General features: G+C 55.8%; 3 protein-coding genes across 12 annotated transcripts; all 3 read right to left on the bottom strand.

Annotated features, from left to right (window-relative positions):
- Positions 1-2,482: 2,482 nt before the first annotated feature.
- LOC142058797 (antigen-presenting glycoprotein CD1d-like) lies at positions 2,483-8,063 on the bottom strand. 2 transcript variants are annotated; one of them, XM_075096631.1, is made up of 6 exons: positions 7,617-8,063; positions 6,177-6,431; positions 3,341-3,622; positions 2,945-3,229; positions 2,699-2,795; positions 2,483-2,576 (listed from the first exon to the last, which is right to left on the bottom strand). In XM_075096631.1, exons 1-6 carry the CDS (start codon positions 7,756-7,758, stop codon positions 2,570-2,572), a joined length of 1,068 nt encoding a protein of 355 aa, XP_074952732.1. In that variant the 5' UTR covers positions 7,759-8,063; the 3' UTR covers positions 2,483-2,569. The 2 variants fall into 2 exon arrangements, with proteins under 2 accessions (XP_074952732.1, XP_074952733.1); XM_075096632.1 differs by having other exon boundaries at positions 2,945-3,157.
- A 1,563-nt stretch (positions 8,064-9,626) lies between these two features.
- Positions 9,627-13,081, bottom strand: LOC142058796 (T-cell surface glycoprotein CD1b-3-like). 2 transcript variants are annotated; one of them, XM_075096628.1, is made up of 6 exons: positions 12,985-13,081; positions 11,385-11,645; positions 10,555-10,836; positions 10,159-10,443; positions 9,941-10,037; positions 9,627-9,808 (listed from the first exon to the last, which is right to left on the bottom strand). In XM_075096628.1, the coding sequence occupies exons 1-6, from the start codon at positions 13,055-13,057 to the stop codon at positions 9,688-9,690; spliced, it is 1,119 nt and encodes a 372-aa protein (XP_074952729.1). In that variant the 5' UTR covers positions 13,058-13,081; the 3' UTR covers positions 9,627-9,687. The 2 variants fall into 2 exon arrangements, with proteins under 2 accessions (XP_074952729.1, XP_074952730.1); XM_075096629.1 differs by having other exon boundaries at positions 11,385-11,642.
- Positions 13,082-16,127: 3,046 nt separating this feature from the next.
- On the bottom strand, positions 16,128-19,433 carry LOC142058795 (antigen-presenting glycoprotein CD1d-like). 8 transcript variants are annotated; one of them, XM_075096622.1, is made up of 7 exons: positions 19,223-19,427; positions 18,642-18,899; positions 18,203-18,484; positions 17,807-18,091; positions 17,605-17,701; positions 17,400-17,507; positions 16,128-16,412 (listed from the first exon to the last, which is right to left on the bottom strand). In XM_075096622.1, exons 1-6 carry the CDS (start codon positions 19,302-19,304, stop codon positions 17,447-17,449), a joined length of 1,065 nt encoding a protein of 354 aa, XP_074952723.1. In that variant the 5' UTR covers positions 19,305-19,427; the 3' UTR covers positions 16,128-16,412; positions 17,400-17,446. The 8 variants fall into 8 exon arrangements, with proteins under 8 accessions (XP_074952723.1, XP_074952725.1, XP_074952722.1 ...); XM_075096624.1 differs by lacking the exon at positions 17,400-17,507 and having other exon boundaries at positions 19,223-19,433; XM_075096621.1 differs by having other exon boundaries at positions 16,128-17,507.
- Positions 19,434-20,815: the final 1,382 nt, after the last annotated feature.

The following is a 20,815-nucleotide window of genomic DNA, read 5'->3' as shown; positions in this document are numbered from 1 at the left end:
AACAACCCCACTTCCCTCAGCTGCTCCTCATAAGACTTGTTCTCTAGACCCTTCACCAACTTTGTTGCCCTTCTTTGGACACACTCCAGCACCTCAATGTTCTTCTTGTAGTGAGGGGCCCAAAACTGAACACAGTACTCAAGGTGCGGCCTCACCAGTGCCGAGTACAGGGGCACAATCACCTCCCTGCTCCTGCTGGCTACACTATTCCTGATACAAGCCAGGATGCCATTGGCCTTCTTGCCCGCCTAAGTGCACTGTTGGCTCATGTTCAGCTGGCTGTCAACCAACACCCCCAGGTCCTTTTCCTCCAGGCATCTCTCCAGCCACTCTTCCCCAAGCCTGTAGCGTTGCGTGGGGTTGTTGTGACCAAAGTGCAGGACCTGGCACTTAGCCTTGTTGAATCTCAGGCTGGGATCCTCGTCCTACTTGGGGAAGGAGAGCATCCCCATGTGGGAGCAGGGGCTCCTTGGGAAGGGAGGGCCTCCCTGCAGACCCAAAGGCAGTGCAGTGCACATTGGCTGCCTTTGACCCTGTCTGGCAGAGGATGATAGGGTATGGGATGGAGGGAACACACGGAAAGAGGTCTGAGGGGGTACAGGGTGTTGCAGCCTCCAGGTCAGGGACCCCCAGTGCTGAGAGCGAGGGCCTTGCCCTGAGCCCCAGGCACCATAGGTGTGACATTGCAGCAGGCTGACATTGGGCAGGGCAGGGGTGGGCCAGAAAGGGGCCTTTGGGGATGGCAACTGATGGGCTCTGCCTGGGAGGCTGGTCCTGGTGAGGACTGGGATAGCATGGACCCATGGGTGCTGGGGTTTGGGGTGGCTGAGGTCTGGACCTGGGGGGGATGGGGGGCTCAGGGGGATGCTCTGGGGGATGCTTGGCATGGGTAGCCAGCGTTTGGATGAGGCTGGGGCTGCTCAGGAGGTTCCGTGGGGGCTGAGGCAGGCCCAGGTGTCCCTGCTGGCTGGGCACTTTGAGGCAGAGCTGCCCCATAGACAGAAATGCTGCTTTGTGAGAGGGTTTCAGTCTCCTGGGAATGGAGCCACTGCTCCATGGAGCTCCACCAGTGCACTGGTGGGCGCCTCCACCCCCAGCTGTGGTCACCCCTCACCTGCCCTGCGAGCTGATGCTGGAAGCAGTGCAGATCACCATTGGTGAATGGGCCGTGACACAGCCAATGGCAGGCTGGGAGGTGTGGGGGTAGGGGCACCATGAAAGGCTGCCTGGGTGGGGCAGGTCAGCAGTGCTGTGGTGCCTGGCAGTGGGGACAGGGTTCCGCCTGGTGACTGGTGATGTCAGGTGCAGTGCACATGGCCATTGGCAGAGCACTTGGGCACCGTGAGGCCAGGTCAGGCCTTGGGCTGCTGGTGGGGGTCCTGGGCTGAGCATTGGGCCAAGGGGTATGGGATTCGCAGGAGGTCCTCTCGCCCTTGCACCACAGGGTAGGGATATGGGGACATGTTGGGAGGAGGAAGGGACCTGTGGGGTCAGAGGAGGGACAGGTGGGGCTGTGGAAGGGGAACAGGGAATGGGCAGTTTGGGGTGAGGATCAGGGCCAGTGGCAGAGCTGGGGATGTGTGGGGAGAGGGAGACATGGGGATAAGAGATGGTGTACGGACACAGTGGGAAGGGGGATGAGGAGGGGCGTGAGGGTGGGTGACTGGGTGGGCGGGCGGGCAAGAGGGAGACCCTTGCCCGTGTGGTCACCCAGGAGGATGGGAAGGCTGGACAGGGGTGCCCTGGCCTGTGGCCACAAGTGATGGGGGAATGTGAGTGGGAGCAGGTCCATCCCCCTGGCTGCAGGTAGGGTCCCCCATGGCCATGGCAGCACCCTGACACCTGGCATCACCCTGACACCCCTCTTTTCTACCCCTGGAGCAGGTGGGAGTTCTGTCCCTGATAGAAATGTGCTGCCACTCATGCCCGGAGAGCCTAGGTCTGCATGGTACAGACATCTCTGTCCACTTGGTGCTGCTACGCCCAGCACTGAACCAGGCGGGATTGTTCCAGTGTGGTTGTGTTTCCCACAGGGGAGGCGAACCCTGTTCCCACAGCTGGCCATGTGCCTGGGCTACCTGTGCCCCCAAGCTGTGTGCTGGCCTCACGCCTGTTTGTCACCATCCCCTGGTCCCAGGGACTGGGGTTTGGTGCAGTGGTGCTGATTTGCCCCAGGAAGGGTGGGTGGGGGAGAGATGGTCCTTCCTCGCCCTGCTGCATTGCTGCCCCAGCCTGTGTTGACACTGGCTGAGTCCTGCTGTTTTGTGGGGAGCCTGGTGCCCACCAGGACTAGGGGCTGGGGCCAGGGAAACCCAGTTGGTGTTGGGGGGCTGCCCCAGTGTTTCACCCTGGGATGCGGAGTGTGGGCATGCCCCTGCATGGCACCGGGACTCTTCCCATATGTCCTGGGTTGTGCAGGAGCTGTGTGATGCTATATGCTTGTGGATGCTGGGCATGACACACCAGGAGTTCCCACATGCATGGGGTATTAATTAGCACTTTATTATCAGGCAGATGTGGGTGGCCAGTGTGGCCCTGAGGCATATGTGGTGCAGTGTGTCCCATGGTCTCAGCTCCTGCAAGAAGGTAGGAGCTAAGTGAGGCTGGATAAGGGCAGGCAGTGCTGGCCAGGCATCTCACACCCACCATGGCCTGGAGCCGATGGAGCTGGTGCAGCTGGGTGAGGAGGAGACCTCACCTGCGCCTGTAGTGCCAGATGACCCCAGCAAGGGCTGCAGCCATGGTCAGCAGCACTACGATGGTGACGCCAACACTAAGAGCTACCTTGGAGCTGCCTGGAGGAGAGAGGAGAGAGAGGTTGCAGGCTCACAGAAGGCCATGGCTGGAGGTCCCATTGGAGCCTGACCCACCATCCTTCAGGCATCTGCATGGAGCCAGGGTCTCTGCCCGCACCCTGTGCCCCATCCCCACAGGTGGCACCTACCCCATGGGATGAGGAGGCTGCGGGTACCCAGACTGCGGTGGCTCACGCGGCAGGCGTAGCTGTGCCCATCACCAGGGGCCACGGCAAGGATGCTGCGGAACTGGTAGGTGAGGTCAGCATTGGGCAGGATGGTGCTGGTGTTGAGTGCCGGGCCCGGTGGCACCTCCTGGCCATCCCGCAGCCAGGCCACGCTGATGGGCCGTGGGTAGAAGCCTGTGACGCGGCAAACCAGCAGGAGCTGGTCTGGTCTGGGCGTGCGGGCAAAGACCGTGGCCACGGGGGCCTCTGGGGGACATGAGAGCCACTCTTTGGGTGGGGGAGCCCTGATGGGGCACTGCTTGGCCCCAGTATGTGTGGGGCTTTGGGGTGGCTGTGCCAGGATCAGGGCAGTCTCACCTTGTCTCTCCAGATCAGACCTCCCATACTCAATGAATTTCTTCATGTGGTCAACGCAGGTGACATTGAGAAGGTGCTGCAGGGTCACAGAGAAGCCGGTGAAGGTGTTGAACTGCCTCTCAACTTGCGCTGCCAGCTCACACTCTTGCTGCCCCTCCCAGCGGCTCTTGTCCACATCAAAGCTCAGGAAGTCGTGGGCGTTGTAGGCGAGATGGTAGAATTTGGTATAGGAACCATTAGGATATAAGTCGCAGCCAGTCGCGCCCTGGAACACAAAGGGGTCTGTGGGGGATGATGGGCATCATGAGTGCAGCTGATCTGGACCCCAAACTTGCAGCCTGGTACCCACTTCTTTGGGCACAGTCCTTTCCGCCTTCCCTCTGCACCCCAACTCATTCTCCCCAGGGAGAAGACGCGAAAGGCCGAAGCTCAGAGTTGAAACTCACCAGTGTTCTGTCAGGCAACAAGAAATGCTTTTTAAAGTATGTTAATAGCAAGAGGAGGTCTAAAGAAAACTTTGGACCGATACTTGTTGAAGATGGTCACCTGACTAATAAGGATGAAGAAGAAGTGGAGGCATTCAATGCTTTTTTTGTGTCTGTTTTAATAATGCTGGTAGACCTTGAGGTGCCCAGTCCTCTGAGTCAGAGGCCTGTGGGAACAGTGACTTTCCATTTCTGGACACTGAAATTGTAAGGGACCAGCTGTATCAGCTGAATGTTCACAAGTCCATGGGGCCTGATGGGGTTAATCTCAGAGTACTGAAGGAGCTAGCAGATGTTATGGAAGGACACCTTTTGATCATATACCAAAGGTCTTGAGAGTCTGGGGAGGTCCCCGCTGACTGCAAGCTAGTCATTGTTATTCCCATTTACAAGAAGGGTGTGAGGGAACACCCAGAAAACCATGGACCTATTAGTCTAACCTCAGTACCTAGAAAAATTATGGAGAAGATCATACTGGGTGCTATTGAAAGGCATTTAAAGGATAATGCAATCAACAGGCACAGTCAATGTGTCCACAAAGGGGAAGTCCTATAATGAATTTGATATCCTTCTATGAAAAGGTCATCCACCTAGTGGGTGAGGGGAAGGCAGTGAATGTAGTTTTTCTGTATTTTAGTAAGGCTTTGATACTGTCCCTCACAACATCCTTCTGGACAAGTTGCCCAACTGTGGGGTGAGCAGGTTCACTGTGCACTGGCTGAAGAACAGGCTGGATGGCAGGGCTCAAAGGGTCATAGTGAATGGGTCTACATCTGGCTGGTGACTGGTCACCAGCAGTGTTCCTCAGGGCTCACTCCTAGGGCCAATGCTATTCAATATTTTGATTGATGATCTGGATGCAGATGTTGAATGCACCATTAGCAAGTTTGCAGATGATACAAAACTGGGAGGTCTCTTAACTCTCTTGAGGGACAAGAGGCCTTGCAGATGGATCTACATAGATTGGACCATTGGGCAATCATCAATGGTATGAAATTCAACAATTAAAAATGCCAGATTCTGCACCTGGGATGGAGTAACAATGCACACAACTGGGAAGGGAGTTTCTGGAGAGCAGCCCTGTGGAAAGGGATGTGGGGGTGCTGGCTGACAGCAGGCTCAATAGGAGTCAGCAGTGTGCCCTGGCAGCCAGGAGGGCAAAATGCATTCTGGGGGGCATCAAACTCAGCATAAGCAGATGGCCAGGAGAGGGGATTATCCCACTGTATTTAGCATTGGTGCAGCCTCACCTTGAGTACTGTGTGTGCTCTGGGCCCCATCGTTTAAGAAGGACGTGAAGGTACTAGAATATTCCCAGACGAAGGCAACAGAACTAGTGAAGGGGCTGGAAGGCATGTCCTGTGAGGCATGGCTGAGGATTCTGGACTTGTCTAGTTTGGGGAAAAGGAGGCTGAGGTTGACCTTTTAGCTCTCTGCAGCTTCCTGAGGAGAGGACATGGAGAGGGAGGTGCTGGTCTCTTCTCCCTGGGATCCTGTGACAGGGTGTGTGGGAATTGTTCAAAGCTGCATCGGGGGAGGTTCAGACTTGACATTAGGAAACTTTTCTTTATAGAGGTGGTTGATGCCTGCCAGTTTTTAAGAGGCATTTGGACCATGCTCTTAATAATTTGCTTTAACTTTTTGACAACCCTGAAGTGGTCAGGTGGTTGGACTAGATGATTGTTGTACATCCCTTCCAACTGAACTATTCTCTTCTAGTGTCTAGTCTAGTCTATATTCTATACTTTTCTATTCCCCCGTCACTGCTGTGCTTTATGCCAGGTGGAAACTCTGCTGGTGAGAAACTCGTCCTGAGTCCCGTAGCTCATTGTCCTTGACTACCTCTGCCTACAGCAGGGCCAGCAGCCATGGAAAAGTAGGAAGCACTGCTTTGGAGGAGTGATGGGACATAGGCTACAGGTAAGTAGGAGGATGGTGACACTCTGCCCAGCCCATTCCCCTTGGTTAATCAGCGCTGCACCAGAGTGTGAGCCAGGTGCTTACTCTGTGTCCGGTCCCACAGACATTAACAGAGAGGGCCCTTTGACCTTCTGCTCCACTTTCTCAGAAGGCTTCTCTGGTGGGATTTTGGGTGCCCAGAGAGCAATAGCGAGGACTGATGTGAGGGTGTAAGTGGAGCTAAATGCAGCTGAGGTTTGTGCTGGGGACTAGGGTGGTTCTGTGTGACCTCTGCACAGGACAGGATGGTTTGGGGGTCTTGCTGGTGAAAGATGAAGACCATTCCCTGCCCCCCTGCTAGCCCCAGTGTGGGAAAGCTGTTTGTGGTGGCTCTGAGCTCCTTCTTACTTCTTCCTGCTTTGGCGAGGAGGTGCTGAGCACCTGGTACTCACAGGGTATCTTGTACAGTGTGGCATCACTGGACAGTGACCGGATAAAGTTGTGCACGTAGACCTTGAAGAGGTTTTGCAGGTTCTCCCACTCTGCTGCAGGCAGGGCTGGATAGACCCATGGGTGGAGGTAGAGGATGTTCCCAGTGTATTTCTGCCTGGTAGCAAAGATGATATCCTCTAGGGTGGCCCAGAATGAAATGTCCACAAAGTTGTTGTGGAAGATGAAGGTCTGGAAAAGGTGGAGCTTACAAGAGCCTGTGAGGAGAGAGGGGAGAGGAAGTGGCATTGGGGTGCATGAGAATAAAGGAGGAAATCAGGGGACTGCTGGCTCCAGTGGTTGTGGGCAGCCCCCACTGGGGAAGGGTAGTTTGCAGTGTCCCTGGGGATAGGCAGGGTGAGACAAGGCAGGTTGGGGGAAATCCCCTCATATCACTCAGTTTGCAATTTCCTTCCATGGCCTCTCTGAGCCTCTCCCTGCTTCTTCTCTAATTTCCTTTTTTTAGCCACCCCTGCTAATGTGGGTAATACATTATGTTGTATTTATTTACAGGTAAAGGAGAATGTGACCTTCTGGGAGCTGTCACTTAGCTGTGTGGAAGGGATTGCAGTGTGGACCTCAGTGCTGGTTTGGGACAATGCTTCCCCCAGCAACGAGAACCCGTGTCAGACCCACATACACTGGAGCCCTGCATGCAATGCATGGGCTGGGGGGGCTGGGGTGGAGGGGCATTTCACTCCAGTTTAGGGGCCCCCAGGCAATGCTTGAGACTGAACCCTAACAGAAGGCAGGAGACTGAGTTCGATGCTGCAGTACTGAAAGAGGTTCTGATGGTAAACAGTGCAGAGTGAAGCTTGCTTTGGAGCAGTGGGTGCCCCCATAGCCAGGGCACCCTGAGTGCCTGCCCCCAGAATGGAAAACACAGGCTGGGATGCAGATGAAGGTTCATTGCAGCTGCAGGGTGGACCTTCAAGAGTTGTTGCACAGGGGGAGAATGCAGAGGATCCAGGGACCCTTCAACTGCAAGAGAAATGATCATGCAGGCTGGGGGCAGTGCTCAGGACCTGCTCAAGGGGTTGGAGTCCAGTGCCGGGCTATTGTGCCATGAGGGGCTGAGAATCCTGCTCACTCCAGGATGCCTGAAGGAGGAAGGTGTCTTTGGGGGCACCCCAGCACCCCAGGCCTCGTTGATGGCCCCCTTGCCTCTTGGTTGCTCAGGTGCCTGAACCCCAGCACCAGTGGTGCTGGCTGGGCAGGGTGGTGTGGGGCAGGGAACCGTGAGCAGGTGGGCAGGGATGGAGCACCTTTGGGTGCCATGGAGTGGGGGGTGGCCCCTTGGTGATGGGGATAATCACCTGTCTGTGCCCACCCGCTGCCACTTCTGTGGGGTCCTGCAGTGCGGGGATGGGAGCAGGTGGGGATAAGCCAGGGTTCCCACTTACCCTCTGGATCTGCCCACATCACAGGGAGGAGGAGGAGAAGGAAGAGGAAGAGGAGGCGGTGCCGGCGAGGGGGCATCATGGTACCAGCAGTAAGTGTGCAGGAGCAAGTGTAGCAGGAGGTGGAAGGGGCCACGGGAGCCATGACTGCTCTGCCTAGGCAGCTCTGGCGGTGCCAGTAACGTGGGGCAGCCCCAGAAGCCAATGAGGCTCATGCTGAGGTTTTGGGGAGGAGCTGGCTGGGTGTGTTCCCCAGGGGGAGATGATGTCACTGGAGAGGGCTGGGCTGGGGCCCGCTGGCTGGTTGCTGCAAGTGCCAGGGGAATTTGGGTGGGTGCAAAGCTGTCCCTCGTGGCTGCAGGGGTCATCCCTCCTGGCTGCAGCAGCACCCAGCCATCCAAAGAGATGTAGGCTGAGCCTGGCCCTTGGTGGCCTTTACCTCCTCCCATGGTAACCCCCAGGGGTTTACTCTGTAGATCCCTTGCAGACAGTATTGTGTTTACATGACAAGGTTTTGGTAGCAGGCAGTCTGCAGGGGTAGCTTCTGTGAGAATATACCAGAGCTACCCTGATGTCAAACAGAGCCAGTTCCAGCCAGCTCCAAGACAGCCTCGCCACAGGCTGAGGCTGAATCAGTCAGTGATGCTGTTGGTGCCTCTGTGATAATGTATTTAAGAAGGGGTAAAAACTGCTGCACAACATCATCTGGGGGAGGGAATTGAGAATATGTGAGAGAAACAACTATGGGGATGCCAAAGTTAGTAAAGAAGGAGGAGGAGATGCTCCAGGCACTGGAGAAGAGATGGTGCCCATGCAGCCTGTGGTGAAGGACCACAGTGGAACAGATATCTACCTGCAGCCCATCGAGGACCCCATGTCAGAGCAGGGGGATGTGCCTGAAGGAGTCTGTGACACCAGGGAGAGCCTACGCTGGAGCAGGTCTTCTGGCAGGACTTGTGACACCATGGGGGGACCCATGCTGAAGCAGTCTGTTCCTGAAGGACTGCACCCCATGGAAACTACCCATGGTGGAGCAGGAAGCAGGGTGAGGAGGAAGGAGTGACAGAGATGATAATGCATAATCATCTGATGGCAATCCCCATTCCCCAGCCCACTATGCCGCTTGGGTGGAGGAGGTAAAGTCAAGAGTGAAGTTGAACCCGGGAAGAAGGAAGGTGTGGGGGAAGATGTTTTTAGATTTGTCCTTGTTTCTCATTATCCTACTCTGATTTTGACTGGCAATAAATTAAATTCATTTCCCCAAGCTGAGCCTGTTTTGCCTGTGATGGTAATTGATGAGTGATCTCTCTGTCCTCATCTCAAGCCATGAGCCTTTTGTTGTACTTTCTACCCCTTGTCCAGTTGAAGAGAGGGAATGATAGAGTGGCTTGGGGGGCACCTGGCAGCCAGCCAGGGTCAAGCCACCACACCACCGTTCTTGGGGGCATGTCGTTCAGAGTCCCCCAGAGCCTCAGTGTGGCTCTTTCATGGCTGGCAGGCATGTTGGGAGGGTGACTGTTCCCAATACCTCCAGCTTTTGCAGGGGCAGGACTCAGGAGTGGAGGAGATCTGACCCAAAATCATTCCAGACAGAGGGTGAGATCAGAACTGGAGCCAGAGCAGCTTTGCACCTGCTTGAAATGCCTCCCCACATCAGGCTTGGAGATGTCACTTGGGTCCTCCCTTCCCCTTCTCTCCCCAGTGAAACAGCTCAAATCCCTCCATCCCCCCCAGGTTTGTGGCCTGCTCAGCGGCTCTGTGCTGGTCTGGCCCAAGGTTGTCACTGCCCTTCTGCCAGGGACAGACACTGGCCACAGAGATGCCGAGGTGTGGGAGAGGCTGGCAGAGGAATTGCTTCTCCTGACATGCCAGGGGAGATAGGCCAGTGTCCAGGAAAAGGGAGCGTCTTCCTGGCTGCAACGTGAGGTCTCTGCAGCACGCTTGGGGGGGTTTCCTAGGGGGACCTCGAGAGGGGAAGGAGTGTTAGGGCCACAGGAGCCATGTGCAGCTGGGGAAGTTTGTAGCTGTTTAATACAGTGGTTTTCCGGAGCAAACACCTGTTGGTAATGATGCATCAAGGGATGGGAGATGAGGTGATCATGGAGAGCTGGTGGCAAGGGAGCTCATTGCTGGACAGGCAGCCAGTCCTTAAATAACAAAATTCCTGAGTCTCCCATATGGCCTCGTCACCTTTCCTGCAAAGGGGGCCACCGTGAGCCATGTTTGGGACCAGGGGGTTCATCCCTGCAGAGATGCTGCTGCTGCAACCCATTGCCCAACCAATCTGCCCATAAGCCTGAGACCATGTGGCGGGAGGGAGACTGTACCTGTGCTTCCACCACCAAAGCCCCCCAGCAGAGGCTGCAGCTGCAAGGAAGAGCACTGCGATGGCAATGCTGACTGTTGGAGCTGTGCTGCTGTTTTCTGGGACAGGGAGAGTAGAGGGCAGCCATGTGAGTGTGGCAGCACCAGGCAGAAGCTGCCCCTTGCAGGGCCAGTGGCTGTTACCTGCACCCTGTGCCCCATCCCCACAGGTGGCACCTACCCCATGGGATGAGGAGGCTGCGGGTACCCAGACTGCGGTGGCTCACGCGGCAGGCGTAGCTGTGCCCATCACCAGGGGCCACGGCAAGGATGCTGCGGAACTGGTAGGTGAGGTCGGCATTGGGCAGGATGGTGCTGGTGTTGAGTGCCGGGCCCGGTGGCACCTCCTGGCCATCCCGCAGCCAGGCCACGCTGATGGGCCGTGGGTAGAAGCCTGTAACGCGGCAAACCAGCAGGAGCTGGTCTGGTCTGGGCGTGCGGGCAAAGACCGTGGCCCCGGGGGCCTCTGGGGGACATGAGAGCCACTCTTTGGGTGGGGGAGCCCTGATGGGGCACTGCTTGGCCCCAGTATGTGTGGGGCTTTGGGGTGGCTGTGCCAGGATCAGGGCAGTCTCACCTTGTCTCTCCAGATCAGACCTCCCATACCTGCACAGGGTAAGGATGAAGCTTTGGCAGGATATTAAGAGGAGGTGCTCCAGGAGCCCCGTGATGGCCTTCTTGCTGGTGAGGGACTCGCTGACCAGCTGCGCTAGACGGGATTGCTGCAGGGGCTCCCAGTGTCTCAACTCCATTTTGAAAGCTGTGAGGTCTCTGCCATCCTCCCCGACATCCATGAAGCCCCAGCTTGTCCTGTTGGGGTACAGCACACAGCCCGCACGGATCTGGACCACCAAGGGGTCTGCCAAGGGCAGAGACGTTGGAGACATTCCATGAGTGTATGGGTCATGAGTAGCATGAGGCAGGATGTGGCTGGAGGCATGTGCAGGGGTGCAATGGGCAGCAGGACATGGGACCATGCTTCAGGAAGCCCCGGAACACCCTGCAAGCTCTCAGTCCCCTTGGAAGGCTGGAGTGGATACGGGACCAGTTAGCACAAGGTCGTTGCTCAAACAGAATGTTGGCCCCCAGAATATTTGCCCCCAACTTTGTCTTTCCCTGATCTGTGCTGTGTGGGTCCTGCACCCCCAGTAAATTTGGTGGCAGCTCCCCAGTATGCAGAGGGGTTTCCCTGTGCCAGATGGCAGGGCCCTGAGGGGTGTTTTCAGTACACTGCCCACCACACCCCTGCTAGCCACGTGCCCTGTGAGCTGCAGCATTACCCTGTACCCTTTCAGGAGCTGTTGTACCCTATGAAACCCCACAAATGCCACCCCAGTGGAGAGGAGGGCACAGCTGGAACCCAGGGAAAAGGGCTGGGGCTCTGTCTGGGGTTGCCCCCATACTCACAGTCCATTTGTGCCTGCTGGGCCATTTTGTGGACATATCGGACCATATTGCGCAGAAAGAATTTGTACTGGGCCTTGATCTTCTCTGCATCACCCTCAGATGTGGCCTGGTGGGCCCACAGCCAGTAGAAGTTTATGCTCCAGTTGGCAGGATCCAGTGCAAAGATGGGCACATCCCCTAGGAAAGTCATCCCGGACACCTCAGCAGAGCTGACGTTGGCAAAGAGGCTGGTCTGGAGCAGCTGGAAAACCTGTGGCTCTGCTGAGAAAGAGGATGGGTATGGGAAGGGCTGCAGGATAGACAAAATGAGTGGGGAGGCTGGAGGGGAAACAGGGGATTCAGACTAGATATAAGGAAGAAAATTTTTACAGTGTGGATGGTAAAACACTGGCACAGGTTGCCCAGAGAAGTCGTAGGTGCCCCATCCCTGGAAGCATTCAAGGTCAGCTTGGAGTGGGCTCTGAGCAACCTGCTCTAGTTAAAGATGTCACTGCTCATTGTGGGGAGTTGGAGGGGTGGGAGTGGGGTTGGACTAGATGACCTCTAAAGGTGCTTTCCAACCCAAACTATTCTATGATTCTTTGCTCATCACCCCACACCATGGGGACCCCCAACAGCCTGCACCCAGCCCTGCCTTGGCAATCCCCAAACCATGTCTTTGCTGGATTCCCACCTCCTTGCCTGCTTCAAGTTGCTTTCCTGTCTGAACTTCCTCTGCCTCTGCTGCTCTTTTTCCTTCTTTATTTTACTTTCAGTGAGGTATTTCTCTCCCATACAGGATTTCAGGCACCTTGTCCCCTCCCATCCCTGTCCCTCTACTGCCCAGCACCTGCTGTCTAGCTGTGGATAGCAGATGGTGGGGGGGCACCTCAGTGCTTATTTAGGATGATACTTCCCCCAGAAGAAGCACCCATGCCAGGACCTGGATCTGCCAGAGAACTACATGTGATGCAGAGGACATGGAAGATGGAGGAGAGGAAAGGGCATTTGTCCAGGTTTGGGGGCTGCTGGCCATTGGGAGCTCAAGGAGATGAAACCCCAACAGGGGCAGAAGAGTAGTCCAGCCCAGAGATCAGTCCTGTGTTCCAATGTCTGCTGCTGCTGCACACCCCCGCCACCGGAAACATGAGGTCTCACAGGGTTGTGGTGAAATGCTCTGTGTGATGGCAGCACTGGAAACACACTCTTGCAGGTGCAGCTCCCCAGCAAACAAGGGGCTGCTGGAAGACGCCCACAGTACCTCAGGAGCTGAGGTGCCTCTGGCACCCATGGGCTCCCTGCAGAAGAAAGGCACCTTTGGGGGAACCCCAACACCCCAGGCCTGAATGGAGACCCCTGGCCCCACTTCTGCTTGAGTGCCCGAGCCCTGGTACTGGAGCTGGTGGGCCATGAAGCCCCAGGCTGGAGGCAGGAACAGAGAGGGTGGGCAGGGACAGGGCACCTTTAGGTGCTGTGCGGTAGGGGGTTGGCCCTTTCATGCTGGGCATCATCCCTCCCAATGCAGGTGACAGTGGCCTAGCCGAGCCTCCCCTGAGGAACCTATGGGGTCCTCTGACGGGGGGGATGAGAGCGGTTGGGGTGAGCCTGGGCTCCCACTTACCGTCTAGATCTGCCCACATCCCAGGGAGGAAGAGGGGAAGAAAGAGGAACAGGAGGAGGTGAGGGGGTTGCATGGTGCAAGCGGCAAGGATGAAGCAGCAGTCATTGTGGGAGGAGGAAGTACCCGTGGGGTCCTATGTGTCAATCCACCCAGCAGTCATGGTGGTAGCTCTCCACCAATGGGACAGGTGTGGATATGTTGGGGAGGACCCCAGAGGTCCTGAACTGGGGGCTGGGTATATGCGGAAGGGAGGAAAGCCAAGATAAGTTCTTGAACATGAAGTGCCGTGACAGGCTGGAGCTGAAGAGACTAGCCAGGAGGAAAGGGTAGGGAAAGGGAGGCCCAGAAAGTGGCACTAGGAGGAAACAGGTGCTCAAGGACCTGAAATGGGTCACCCTGATTCCTGCTCCCCACTAGCGGAACCTTGCCCCCATCAGCTGAGCTGCATCAGCTCCAATGGAGGTGATGATGGCTTTTGGGTTTCTGCCCTGACTGGAGAAAGATGTCTACTGTCCTCTCAGACCCACATGGGGAGAAAGGCTGCTTTGGGCTGCCCTCGGCATCTCTAGCTCAGGCTCCTCCAGCACAGCCTGCCTAACCCTGGGGACAAGGTTCCACAGGGAGGAGGTGATAAGCAGTGCCCACCCTGCCCATGGCTGTGGGAGCTGTGCTGGGGAGCTCCAACTCTCCTGTAAACACCCCCAGGAGAGGGCCCGGGGCTGGGCTGCAGCCTGGCACTCCCCATTCCTTCCCACCATCTTTGCTGGGGAATCCTGTCCCCCTCCTCAAGTGTCCCCGGGGCATGGGAACAGGAATGGTGGTGGCCATTCCCCTGGTCTGTCCCCATCGTCACCAGTGTCCAGCACTGGAGGGACAATAGGGTGACCAGAGCTGGCCTCACCCCACAAAGCCCTCTACCCACTGCTCCTCCCCAGCTGTCCCCTGGCACCTCCCCTCACCCTGCAGTTTCTCTTCCCCTTCCCTGGAGGTGCCCACGTGGGGCCAAAGGCAGAACTGAAACCACAGCCAAGGGGAAGTTTGAGGTGGGGTACCCTGATAACTTCCAGACACTACCAGGGCCAAGATGTCCCCTCTGCAATGTTGCAGGACACCATGTGACCCCTCCAAGCACAACTGGGACCAGGTGTCCCTGCTCCATGTCTTCATCTTGGGCGTCCCCAGCTGTGGAAGGGAAGGCCCATATGGGGCGGCTGTGGGCTGAGCTCCAGGACCCCATGACACTGAGTCAGACATGTGGAAAGAAGGACACTGAACCACTTCCCTTCTGTGGAACTGTGCCATGGAGAAGTAGGGATGCTGCGGTGGCCTGGCAGGCCCAGAAATAGCACCAATGGTTCCACTTCCACAGGAGCTCCCCACAGCATCACCCAGGTGATGTCCAGCCATGCCACCACAATGTCCACATCACTCCTGGCAGGGCCACCAGTGCTATGGGTCAGAGGGGAGTGTTTGGCTGGTGGGATGGCAAAGTGCAGCCATGCGGTGGCCAGTGATGGAAAGGGCAGGAGGATGTTTGTCCATGCAATCCTATGAAGTGGCCATTTGTCCTCACGGTCCCTACTAAGGTGGCTGTTGGTCACTTCTTGCTGAACAGCTGACAGGCCATTAACAGGCTTCTGGCTTGTGCGGGTGCATGTGAGGTCACTGGTGGCTTGGTAGCTGATAGGGCAGGTGCAGGCACTTGACTTTGCAGGTGCTCATGATGTGTTCAGCCCCCTCTATAATCTCTCTAGATGTCTCCCACTGTTGTAATGCCTCAGAAGTTTTGCTTTAGCTCTTCCTCATCTCTATTGAATGTACTTGTCCTCATGTTTTGTTGGTTGTTTTTTCTTTGCAATTTCTTACTTGCTGGTAGCAGCACAACAGCTCTCAACTTCTTCCTCCTTGATATTGTCACTTCCTTTGGTCAGCAGATGATCAAAGGGTGCAGGGGGCTGTTCATCTATACAGACCATTGGTCCTCACAGTCACTTAAGGTGACTGTTGGTCCTCAGAGTCGTCCTGTCCCACCTCCCCCAGCTTACCATTGATTCCCACAGTCCCCTCAGGTGACACTGGTTCTTAGAGTCCTCCAAAGTGAACACTTGTCCTCACTGTCCCTCCCTAGGTGACTGTAGGACTTTGCAGTTCCACCTCATGTTACTATTGGTCCTCACAAACCCCACAGGTAAAACTGGTCCTTGCAGTCCCCTCAGTTGACTGTTGGTCTTGGCAGTTCTCCCTCAGGTGAGGGCTGTAAACCCCCTGAGACCAGAACTGCACCTGGGTGAGTTGGAGTGGGGTGGCCAGGTATGCAGTGCCTCTGGGTACTGCACTGGGTGTGCTACTGGGCTGAGCTGGGCTGAAAAACCCAGAAAGACCTCTCAAAATGCCTGGGTGTTTGTGTTATTGTAGGATCTCCTGGGGGGCTGTGAACAAACACTTGCAGACACCTCCCCAGTACTGGCTGTTTGGGTATGTGCTACTGTAGGGTCTCTTGGGAGGCTGTGCACACAACCACCTTTTCTTACTAGGTTTGCTCACTGGGTGCACCTGCTCTCCAGATTTGGTGGGTAAGCTTCATCCTGCTATGTTCTCTAACTGCTGCAGGGTGTTCAACTCTGTTTGGGACATGACTTGCCCCATGTGCACTGTTGGTGCTGAGGCTGAGGGCTCCCAGTCCTGAGGTAAGCCCTGCCCACAGCTGAAAGTTTCATTTGTGTGACCTAGCTCAGCAAGGGCTGGGAGAGTCTCAGCATCACTCCTCCTGCAGTGAGATCCTTGAGCCCTGTGGTGCCAGCAGGTGACTCTAGCTGTCAGGTAAATTCAGTCCTGCCCACAGAACTGTGTTTCACAGGGTTTGGCCAGGGGAGGAAGCAGTCCTGGTGGAATTGTGGTGGGTGTAGCCACAGGCAAATCAGGTTTTTTCTGACTCAGCTGGTAGCTGGCTCACACATGGCTGCCAGAGACTTTTCCTGTGAAACTTTGCCATGAAGCTGTCCTGTGAAACCAAATCTTTTGAAGCCACACTGTTGTGGTTTAACCCCAGCTGCCAACTAAGCCCCACACAGCTGCTCATTCAATCTCCCCCAGCAGGATGGGGGAGAGAATCAGAAGAGTAAAAGTGAGAAAACTCGTGGGTTGAGATAAAGACAGTTTAATAGGTAAAGCAAAAGCCATGCTCACAGCAAAGCAAAACAAGGAATTCATTCTCTAGCTCCTATCAGCAGGCAGGTGTGCAGCCATCTACAGGAAAGCAGGGCTCCATCATGTGTAATGGTTACTTGGGAACACTCCGAATGTCTCCCCCTTTCCTTTTTCTTCCCCCAGCTTTATATACTGAGCATGATGTCATATGGTATGGAATATCCCTTGGGTCAGTTGGGGTCAGCTGTTCAGGCTGTGTCCTCTACCAGCTTCTTCTGCACCTGGCAGAGCATGGGAAGCTGAAAAAAGTCCTTGACTAGTTTAAGCATTACTTAGCAACAACTAAAATATCTCTGCATTATCAACACTGTTTTCAGCACAAATCCAAACCATAGGCCCATACTAGCTACTATGAAGAAAATTAACTATCCCAGATGAAATCAGGACACACATTCAAGTGTGTGGTTGATTTGGAGTACGACCTAGATTCCTTCCTATGCCTATCTGAACTCTGCTGCCTCCAGTGGGAAGTTGGTGTTCTTTTTCTCCTTAATTGGGAGGCTTGTGGGCACTCTACTTCCATGTGCACGGTTGTTTATTTCCATGAAATATGTAAGAACATGTTTGTGTATGCACAAACACACTTTTACCCTTTTTTTATTTTGTGTTTCCTGCAATTAGCACCAATAATCCTTCAGCTTCAGCTGAATGGAAGCTTCAGCTTCCATTTGCAGCTGGTCAAAACCTCCCCAAGCCCATGCAAATCCTGATGAAAAGCATGTGTTCTCAGCAAAAACATGAATGTTTTAATTTAATTTTATACACATCTGCAGCTCTCAGATTACATCAGACTCTCAGTGTTACTCAACACTTTTTAAAATGGTTTGTGGCTAGATGCTGTTAGTCTGTGTGGAACAGTTCAGTCTCAGCACAAATATTTCCGGAATATGGTCAATAAAGGCAGCTTTTAGGAAAAAATACTAGAAAATGACAGTAGAAAGGCACAGCTTACCACCTACTGATAAATGTGTTATTTTACCAGAACTTGGAGAAATTGCCACCAGTATAGGGGGCATGGGGCAGTGCCACAAAGAGGTGATCATGTGTAATGAATTACAAGGTCTCAGACTTGCATCCTTGTCTTCTTAGCAAATTGAAGTGGGTCAGAAGCCCCACAGTTTTACCCACTGTGTCTCCAAGTCAAGTTGATCTTGCACTTGGCAATGCCCAGAATTTAGTCAAAGCAGAAAAAGGGAGAGTTTTTGTGCCTGTGAGGGTGGTGGAAGTAAACAGGGGCTGTTGGCTCCCTTCTGATCTAAGCTTCTTTGCTCAGGATGGAGTTCCTGGACTCTGATTCCTCCATCTGCTGATGCTTTCTGAAATGAGAGGGGGATGGCTCACAGGTACTCCATGGAAGAGAATTCATGGCTGTGTAGACAGCAGCTGGCAGGGCTGGAGTAGAAAGACTCTCACCTGCGTCTCTGCACCCAAAGCATCATGATGGCAGCCATGGCCACGGCTGCCAGCAGCCCAGCCCCGAGCCCTGCAATCAGCACCATCTCTGAATTCCCTGAGACACATGAACAGAGGCTGCCATGAGCTTTCCCGTCTTTGCTCCATCCCGCGGGGCAGGGCAGCCCAGGACCCCATACCTGTCCCCACAGGTGGCACCTACCCCATGGGATGAGGAGGCTGCGGGTGCCCAGACTGCGGTGGCTCACGCGGCAGGCGTAGCTGTGCCCATCACCAGGGGCCACGGCAAGGATGCTGCGGAACTGGTAGGTGAGGTCGGCATTGGGCAGGATGGTGCTGGTGTTGAGTGCCGGGCCCGGTGGCACCTCCTGGCCATCCCGCAGCCAGGCCACGCTGATGGGCCGTGGGTAGAAGCCTGTGACGCGGCAAACCAGCAGGAGCTGGTCTGGTCTGGGCGTGCGGGCAAAGACCGTGGCCACGGGGGCCTCTGGGGGACATGAGAGCCACTCTTTGGGTGGGGGAGCCCTGATGGGGCACTGCTTGGCCCCAGTATGTGTGGGGCTTTGGGGTGGCTGTGCCAGGATCAGGGCAGTCTCACCTTGTCTCTCCAGAGCTGCCTTCCCATAGCGCAGAAACATCTCCATGTCATCGACACAGGTATCATTGAAGAGGACTGCCACCAACTCACTGAAGGCGGTATAGTTCTGGAGAACAGCCTGGACGTACCGTGAGAGGTAGGTGTCTTGCGAGGGGAACCAGGTGCCATTGTCCACGTCGAAGCTGAGGAAGTCCTGGCCATTGTAGCCCACATAGGCAAAGGCCCTGGAGGTCCTGTTGGGGTAGAGCTTGCAGCCTCCCATGCATTGGGCCACAAAGGGGTCTGGAGGGGCAGAGAGGAGAGAAAGGTTGCATGAGGGGCTGGGACTGCCTTACTGTGAATGTGGTCAGCATCTTCTGTGCAGCACCAGCACTGCCAGGTTCTTCCCAACTTCCCAGATGCTGTTCAGAGGGGGTCACAGAGAAGACAGGGTACGCACAGGACACATCTTTTTCCATGGCGCCTTCATTGATCAGGTGGTTGAACTTTTGCAAATAGATCTTGATCATATTCTCAATGGTGTCCCAGTCACTGCGGGGGAGGGCTGGGTGCACCCAGGGCTGGTAGAAGTGGATGGTCCAGGTGTGCTTATCAAGAGAACCAAGCTTGATGTCTTCCAGCAGGCCCAGCCCCTCTGTGTCCACGAAAGAGGTGTTCTGGAAGATGGAGGTCTGAAGCAGCCGGATAGTGAAGGTCCCTACATGAGACAGGGGTCAAACAGTGGTACATGGGAGTGGGAGGAGGGGGGCTGGGGAAAGTGGAGGGGCTGAGGGATGGCTCCTCAGGGTTGCAGGGACCTGCAGGCTCCCCATAATCCCCCTGCATCCGTGGCAGCCCAGCTCCCACCCTCTGCACCAACGTGAGGTGGCCGCATCCCTTCCAGGGAGAAGGTTTGAAGCCAGGGGACAAGGAGGGGTGAGGAGGCAAGTGCTCAAGGTCGGTGGGGAGCAGGAAGCCCCTTGCACATGGTGTCCACGGTGTCATGGGAACAGGTGTGAATGAGCCAGGGCTCCCACTTACCCTCCAGGTCTGCCCACGTCCCAGAGAGGAAGAGGAGGTAGAGGAAAAGGAGGCAGAGGAAGCAGTGGTGAGGGGGCTGCATGGTGTCAGCAGCGAGGCCCTGAGTGTGCAGTTGTAGGTCCAGCAGCAGAAGGAAGGGGCTGTGAGAGACGTGGCAGTGCACTTCTCAGGGTGGCTCTGCCCAGGCAACTCTACTGGTGCTAGTGGCCCTGGCAGCCAATGGGGCCGGCACTAAGGTTTTGGGGAGGGCCCCAAGGTTTCTGCTTGGTGTGGGCTGGTCTGGGGCACCCTGAGTATGGCTGTGAGTGCTAGGGGAATTTGAGTGAGAGTGAGGCCATCCCACTGGCTGTAGGAGGGGTCCTTCATGGCTGTGGCAGCACTTTGATGATCAGGGCTGTGTAGGTGATCCAACCCCTCTTTTCTACCCCCATTCCAGTGGAGGTGCCATGGGAACCATGGGCTGCATCCACTGTCCCTGATGGGAATGTCCCTTCCTGCCATTTGTGGCTGATATGTCTGGCCCTTCATAGCACAGACATCTCAATCTGCTCTGTTAAGTCATATTTAACTGGGTGGGTTTCCCCATTGTGGCTGTCTTTCCCACAGTGGAGGTGAGCCCTGTTCCCACAGACTGGCCGCATGTCTGGGCTCTCCATGCCCCCAGGCTGTGTGCTGGCCCCGTGCCTCTTTTTTACCTCCTGGCTGTCCCACAGACAGGCCATGATGCAGGTAGAAACCAGTGATGTGGAAAACAATGGGATCTGGTCTGGGCCAGGTGAGTGGGTGAAGACCATGGCTGTGGACAGCTGTGGGGGTGGGAGTGAGGAGGGATGGTGATATCCCCTGGCCTCTTGGCACTGCTGGCCTGAACCTGGGGAAGGGAATCCCTGTGGAGGAGGTGACGAGCAGTTCCCGCCTGGCCCATGGCTGCAGGCAGGACTCCTCCAAAAGCTCACCTGTGGGTGTGAGAAGTGCATGGGAAGCATGAGAAGTTATACTGTGGTGGTCCTCAATGGGAGAGATGGCCTGTGGGGCCTTGAAAGGGACTGTTTCCCACTGACAGTCATGAGATCCTTGGAGTGGCAGCACTTGGCTGGGCAGGATCTCCAAGCTGGGACATAGATGGGACCATAGTGCCCCCACTCCAAGGCCCATTCCAGGCAGCTGTGGTGGATGAACAGCCTCCTCATTTCCATGGAGCTCCGTCCACACCATGGGGCCTGGAAGCTGCCTCTCTGCTTCCTTGCATCCCACAGTGCTGGGGAGCTCCATCTCTCCTGTAAACACCCCCAGGAGAGGGCCCGGGGCTGGGCTGCAGCCTGGCACTCCCCATTCCTTCCCACCATCTTTGCTGGGGAATCCTGTCCCCCTCCTCAAGTGTCCCCGGGGCATGGGAACAGGAATGGTGGTGGCCATTCCCCTGGTCTGTCCCCATCGTCACCAGTGTCCAGCACTGGAGGGACAATAGGGTGACCAGAGCTGGCCTCACCCCACAAAGCCCTCTACCCACTGCTCCTCCCCAGCTGTCCCCTGGCACCTCCCCTCACCCTGCAGTTTCTCTTCCCCTTCCCTGGAGGTGCCCACGTGGGGCCA

The sequence above is a fragment of the Phalacrocorax aristotelis genome, chromosome 6 (assembly GCF_949628215.1).
Source record: "Phalacrocorax aristotelis chromosome 6, bGulAri2.1, whole genome shotgun sequence".
Taxonomy (NCBI): Eukaryota; Metazoa; Chordata; class Aves; order Suliformes; family Phalacrocoracidae; genus Phalacrocorax; species Phalacrocorax aristotelis.
The sequence above is the reverse complement of the archived record's forward strand: the minus strand, read 5'-3'. Positions and strand labels throughout refer to the sequence as shown.

What these genes read in the sequence shown, in the direction of transcription:
- LOC142058797 (XM_075096631.1), bottom strand. Translation starts at nt 7,758, where the DNA reads ATGGCTCCCGTGGCCCCTTCCACCTCCTGCTACACTTGCTCCTGCACA. An exon ending in GATGTGGGCAGATCCAGAGG is followed by an intron (nt 6,432 to 7,616) that starts GTAAGTGGGAAC and finishes CTCTCCTCACAG; the next exon opens with GCTCTTGTAAGCTCCACCTT. An exon ending in CAGCCTCCTCATCCCATGGG is followed by an intron (nt 2,796 to 2,944) that starts GTAGGTGCCACC and finishes TCTCTCCTCCAG; the next exon opens with GCAGCTCCAAGGTAGCTCTT.
- LOC142058796 (XM_075096628.1), bottom strand. Translation starts at nt 13,057, where the DNA reads ATGCAACCCCCTCACCTCCTCCTGTTCCTCTTTCTTCCCCTCTTCCTC. An exon ending in GTCTGATCTGGAGAGACAAG is followed by an intron (nt 10,444 to 10,554) that starts GTGAGACTGCCC and finishes CATGTCCCCCAG; the next exon opens with AGGCCCCCGGGGCCACGGTC. An exon ending in CTTTGGTGGTGGAAGCACAG is followed by an intron (nt 9,809 to 9,940) that starts GTACAGTCTCCC and finishes CCCCCTTTGCAG; the next exon opens with GAAAGGTGACGAGGCCATAT.
- LOC142058795 (XM_075096620.1), bottom strand. Translation starts at nt 19,304, where the DNA reads ATGCAGCCCCCTCACCACTGCTTCCTCTGCCTCCTTTTCCTCTACCTC. An exon ending in CATGGAAAAAGATGTGTCCT is followed by an intron (nt 18,485 to 18,641) that starts GTGCGTACCCTG and finishes CTGCCCCTCCAG; the next exon opens with ACCCCTTTGTGGCCCAATGC. An exon ending in CTTTGGGTGCAGAGACGCAG is followed by an intron (nt 17,508 to 17,604) that starts GTGAGAGTCTTT and finishes CTCTCATTTCAG; the next exon opens with AAAGCATCAGCAGATGGAGG.